The sequence below is a fragment of the Crocodylus siamensis genome, chromosome 1 (genome assembly GCF_052110815.1).
Source record: "Crocodylus siamensis isolate JL-2025a chromosome 1, ASM5211081v1, whole genome shotgun sequence".
NCBI lineage: Eukaryota > Metazoa > Chordata > Crocodylia > Crocodylidae > Crocodylus > Crocodylus siamensis.
In genome coordinates this window covers 204,872,756-204,878,592 of record NC_143395.1, presented here as the reverse complement: position 1 = coordinate 204,878,592, position 5,837 = coordinate 204,872,756, and the positions used below count along the sequence as shown (strand labels likewise).

The following is a 5,837-nucleotide window of genomic DNA, read 5'->3' as shown; positions in this document are numbered from 1 at the left end:
TAGTGTCATGTACAGTGGCACTATCACCTCAGGTGTCTAATACATAATACTCCTGTGGCTGAAACACAAAGCTGAAGTTGTTTTTTTGCATCTGTAACATTGCTGAATTGCACTGAGTTTGTGCTATGTCAAAAACCTTACATCAGTGATTGTCATCCTTTTTAGACTCAAGGCATTCCTCATTAGACTCAAGGCACCCTTTAACTCATTTCTTAACTACAGAAAAGTAATATAGCAACTATTTTGTTGCAAAGGACTCAGAAAGACCACAGCAGGTCTGCATCACATTTTTGACACCGTGGATTCCTATTTGAAATCTCTAGGTTTATCTTGTGAATCATTTTTAGGTGTTTGCACACTTAAGAGTGCTAATACTGAGTACGCTGGAACACACTTAAAAAGATTACATGGCACCCCAGGATGCTGTGGCAACATAGTTGAGAATCAGTACTCTAGATACTTCCCAGCAATACTGCCACCCAGCCTGTTGTCACTTGTTTTGCATTTGTGCCTTGGATTGTTCTTCCAGAGGAGTAACACCTTGCTTTAGTCTGCCCTGAACTTCATCCTGTAATCTGTACCCCAGATTTCTAATGTATCAAAATCCTTCTGAATTATATTCCCATTTTACTCCTATGTCCACCAATATATTGGCTGGTGGCAGGCAAAGATGACAGGGTTATGCATGTGTATGTGCATGTGCGCACACGTGTGTGTAGTATCTAATGAAGTGAGCTTGGGATCAACAAACCTTACGCTGCATATCAATGATTTAGTTAGTCTATAAAGTCAGCTTGCCTTCTGCCTGATTTAAGATTAACTCTGCTAACCATCTCTCTTTATACACACACATTTATATGCATGCATACACCATATTTTCTTGCACGTCACACTCCTCCAAATAAAACAAGCCCATTGTTTTGAGGAAGGCCTATTGAAAAAGAAATGTTTTTCCCCCAGAGGTATGGTTGCATAGAGCAGGGACAGAGCCTATTGGCTTGCTCACCCTCCCTTTCCTGCGTAACCAGAAATGGAAACCATATTCTTAGCACTAGCTTCTGTTTTTGAAATGGGGACACTAGGAATTGTCAGACTAGATCACACCTATCTTTCCCTTTGCCCTATCTCCAACTGCAACCTGTACTGGCAACTACAAAGGACGGGATAAGCAACTCACACTAGATATGAGATAATTCACCCAATAATGTAGATGTATGGTGCCTCAGTCACTGACATTCTAGTTTTTGGATGTCACTGGAGATTAAGGCAGGAATTGACTCTCCATGTGGGTGCTCCCGAAATACTCCTGGAGTTTCCAACAAGGCCTGGCAGTGTCACAATCATTTCTCCAGTGTCTATATTTGGACCATTGGTTCAGTTTCTTCTTGGCCAACTTAAAAGTTCACTGTTGTTATAATTTTTGCTGGGTTGTGCTGCTTCTTTGATCTTACTTAACATTTCACTCAATTTTCTTTTCTTGGTCAAGATCTGGGGCCAAAGTCTTGCTGATATATTTGCATTTTTATAGATTCATAGATGCTAGGGTTGGAAGAGACCTCAGGAGATCATTGAGCCCGATCCCCTGCCCCAGGCAGGAAAGAGTGCTGGGGTCAGATGACTCCAGCCAGGTGCTTGTCCAGTCTCCTCTTGTGGTAGGGGAGCGCACCACCTCCCTTGGAAGCCCATTCCAGATTCTGGCAACCCTTACCGTAAAGAAGTTCTTCCTGATGTCTAATCTGAATCTGCTGTCTGTCCATTTATAGCTTGGGATGTGTATTTGTGTAGATACTACTGTGGCATCATAATTATTCCCTCTATGTATTCTGTAAGATCCTTTAGATACAGCACCGTACCCTCACTTCTTTGGGTGTGTCTCTTTTCTTTACAGTTTGTAGGGAAGTATAATATCCCCCACCCCCTTCGTTCTGCCATGTTTATGTGATGCCTCTTATATTACAGTCCTTGTCTGTTGCAGGAGCACTACTTCACTTTTGTTTGCTTTTTAACTTCTAGCACTTGTATATAGATACTTAGTTCTGATTCTTGACCAAGAGTCTGTTTTTAATTCATTTTTTTGTTCTCAGACCCTTTATCATTTGTATCCTGAATTTAAAAAGATATATACAAGATAAATATATAATACCAGCAATTTTAACAGCCATTTCTGGTTGACTGATGTGTTCTTCAGCCTCTGCCAGTTTTCCTCAGCTCTTAGCTTAAATTTTCTTTCAACATCTTGTTTTTGCTACTTCTATTAAAGTGGAGCCCTTCCCTTGCTGAGGTACTTCCCTTTTCCCACAATGTTCCCCAGTGCCTACTGAAGTTAAACCCCTCTTCTGTACACCTTCTTTTCAATGATGCATCATAGATATATGTGAGAATTGGAAGCAATTCAGAGAATGCAAAACAGCTTCAATTTTTTGTGGCCTTTTAATTAGTCAGGGAAAAGTCTTATTATTATAAGTTTTACTCCCTCAGAATCTTGCAGGCTGTTAACAGTGAAATTTAGAGCCTACCTCCCCTCAGTGCCTAACTCTTGTTCTGATCTCTGGAAGGGAGTTCTTGTCCCAAGACTATTTTTTATACTCTGTCAAAGATATGTAATGACAGTGATGTTATATCTTCTTCAAATTTGTTAGCTGTACAAAAGATAGCAAATGATGATGAAAGTAGGTGATTAGTGTAGAGGTTTAGATGGCATGATAAACTGAACATAATTAAATGAAATACATTCGATATAGGCAAATAAAAAGCCATGTAAGGTCAAACAAGGTGGACTGCATTTTGGGACTATGGTTTATACGTTGGAAAGCAGTAACAGAAAAAACTTGGGGGTTATGGTGAACAAACAAAGCTTCCAGGGCAATGTTGTAAATACAGAATGGGCTCTGAATACATACATAGTGGGATGTTAAATTCAGAAGTACATTACTCCCAGTGATAAATATGCACTGCAGTCTGGGAGCTATTTTGTCTGTGATACACAGGGATAAGTATCAGTAGTAGATGTTTTGGGTGGGGAATCCAGGAAAAAGATGACAAAGCTGAGATGGAAATACAAAGCGCCCAAGCGAAGGACTAACAATCGAGGGATGGGGGAGAGGAGGGGAATGCGACTAGGTTACATACGATACAATGTTAGCCAACTAAGCCCGGGGCTGGGGGGATGTGGAAGGGGGAGGGGGAGGGGGGGGTCGCGATGCTGAGAGGGAAAGGAGATAGATACACACATACCCGTTACAGTGGTCCGCGATGTTGGAGGAAGTGGCTCGGAGAGAGCATCTCAGTCCATAAAGTCCGATCGCGGGAGTCCTCTTCAGGTGGGGTGGAGTCGTTCGTGGCGGTGAAATCCTCTCGACGCGAAGCGGGGGGGTCCGGTTCAGGCAGCGGTGTCCTCCGGGTCCGGTCCGCCGGCGGCTTGTCTGGAGGGGTTGGTGTACTGGCGGTGGCCCGTGATGTGCTCCACATAGATGTCACGGGACCAGCGGATGGTGTCGGACACCATGAGGCAGCGCATCAGCTTGACGTAGCAGCGGGGAACGTGGCAGGTGTGGAGGACGCTCTCATTGCTGGGGTCCCAGGCTCCGAGCATCCCCACAATGAGCGCATCCACCGTCACATCGTAGCTGCGGCCCCTCAGGGTGTTGGCCAGCGGGGTGTACTTCTCCCGCTTGCGAGCCCGGGCGTCGGTGAAGGCTTGGCGCCGGTTCTCAAAAGGGATGGTGACGATCACAATCTTCTTGGCCTCGTGGTCCGTGACAATGATGTCGGGGCGCAGCTGGCTCTCGCAGCCCGGGATGGTGCGGTTCACAGAGATCTCCCCTGCCCTGGCCGGGATGGCCCGCACCAGGCGGTCCTGGACAGCATTGTGGCACAGCTGCCAGGCTCTGGCATGCGGCTTGCAGCCGCACAGCACGTGGGGGAGGTTCTCCACCGCATAGCTGCACCGTCGGCACCTCTTGTCTTGGTGGCCGAAGCGCACGGCCCCGTTCAGAGGCAGGCAGTTGAGGTGGGTGCGGTGGAGGAAGCGCCAGTCTGCGAAGTGTGTGAAGCTTCTGCTGGGCATGAAGTGGTTGCTAGCGTCCCACTTCGAGGTGACGTCGAAGACCTTGCCCTGGTCAGGTTTGGCCCTCAGGTCGCCGGCGTACTTGTTGCGGACAGCGTCCTTCAGGAACCTCTCCAGGAAGGTCCTCGTGTGGGGTGTCACGGTGATGCGGTCGGCATGCGGGGCTGGGCACAGGCAGACTCCCAGCTCCCGGCGCTCCTCAGTCCAGGTCCAGGCGCAGCCGATGCAGCTCCCGAGGCGGCATGTGGTGTTGCGGGCTCGGCTCTGCAGTGAGGCAAAGTCCCCGCCGTCCCGGCTGAACTCGCCCTCCAGCGAGCCGCTGAGGAAGGTGGCCAAGTCTTGTCTGGTGGGCTGCCACCCAATCCTCCTGCGGGCCATCTCCTCCAGGGTGCTGGTGGCTATGATACTTACCGTGGCGTCCGGGCAGGTGAGGAGGCGGAAGGCGTGGGTGACCACCGCGATGTTGCAGAGGTCTCCCATGCGGGGCACGTTGGCGCCTCCCTGCCGGTAGGGGATGTGCAGGACCTCATTGCTGGCCCTCAGTGGTAGGTGCAGCCACTTCTTGAGCAGCTGCCGGATCTCAGTGTCCGCCTTCTTGAGGGGGGTCTTGGGGACCGCCAAGCCCCTCAGGACGAACGCGACACGGGGGATGAGGAAGGTGTTCACTGTGTCGATCTGCCAGGGAGCCAGCAGGGACAAGTCCAGCTTGTGGGCATCCTGCACGATCCCGGCGATGGTCTCCTCCGGCGTCTGCCTGGCCCAGTGGCCGGTGGGCATCCCCAGGTGGCAGTAGGCCTCGGTGTCTCCCAGGTGCCTCATTGCCTGGCCCTGGACCATGAGGGTGGAGTCCAGGACATGGCTCTTCTGCCTGCCGTCGATGTACAGGGAGGCGCACTTGGCGACGTTAAAGCACAGGCCCATCCATCTGGCCGCCTCGGACGTCATGTCCAGCATCTGCTGCAGCTGGGTGGCGTTGGGGGCCAGGAGGACCAGGTCGTCGGCGTAGGCCAGGACGCTCAGCTTCTGGCCGTACAGGTCAAGCCCGCCGGGGCCACCCACCATGGCTCGAAGGAGCGGTTCCATGGCCAGATTGAAGATGATGGGGTTGAGGGGGCAGCCCTGCCTCACCCCCGACCGGATGGGGATCTCTGTGGTCTCTCCGTCTGTGGCGCGGATGGTCGTGGTGTATCCAAAGTAGAGCTCTCGCACCGAGTCGACGACGCTGTCCAGGAAGCCCAGCTCGTGAAGGGTGCCGAAGATGTGGCGGTGGGGCATGGAGCCGAAGGCGTTGGAGATGTCCAGCCACGCCACCACGCACTGCTTCCTGGTCCTCCGGGCATTGTCCAGGGCCATCTGAAGGGTGAAATTGTATTTGTAGCAGCCCTCTGTTGACATGAAGCCCTTCTGGCTGCAGCTGACAGCCCCGCCGGTCACTGCCCAGTCGGTGATGCGGGCCGCCAGGCAGCTGACGTACAGTTTGGCCACCGTGGAGCACAGGGCGATGGGTCTCCAGTTGCCTGGGTCGGTCGGGTCCCCCTTCTTGTGGATAAGAACCGTCATGGCCCTCTTCCAGGCAGCAGGTGTCTGGCGGAACTCTCTGCACCTGTTAAAGAGAACAGAAAGAATGAGGCAGCCCGGGTCATGTTTTTTGAGGAGACTGTACCTGATGCCGTCCTTGCTGGGGGTGGTGTCTCTGGTCCTCTTCAGGCGGGCTTCCACTTCCTGTGGCGTGAAGGCCTCCTCAAACCCCTCCGCCGGGGACGGATGGGGG

General features: G+C 51.3%; 1 protein-coding gene across 1 annotated transcript; it reads right to left on the bottom strand.

Moving 5' to 3' along the window:
* Nucleotides 1-3,379: 3,379 nt before the first annotated feature.
* LOC149873928 (uncharacterized protein T26G10.4-like) lies at nt 3,380-4,885 on the bottom strand. The gene has a single exon (XM_090039099.1). It carries the CDS (start codon nt 4,883-4,885, stop codon nt 3,380-3,382), a length of 1,506 nt encoding a protein of 501 aa, XP_089895225.1.
* Between the last annotated feature and the right edge of the window lie 952 nt (nt 4,886-5,837).

Bases quoted from the DNA above. Each gene is read 5' to 3' on its own strand.
- LOC149873928 (XM_090039099.1), bottom strand. From the start codon at position 4,885: ATGAGGCACCTGGGAGACACCGAGGCCTACTGCCACCTGGGGATGCCC.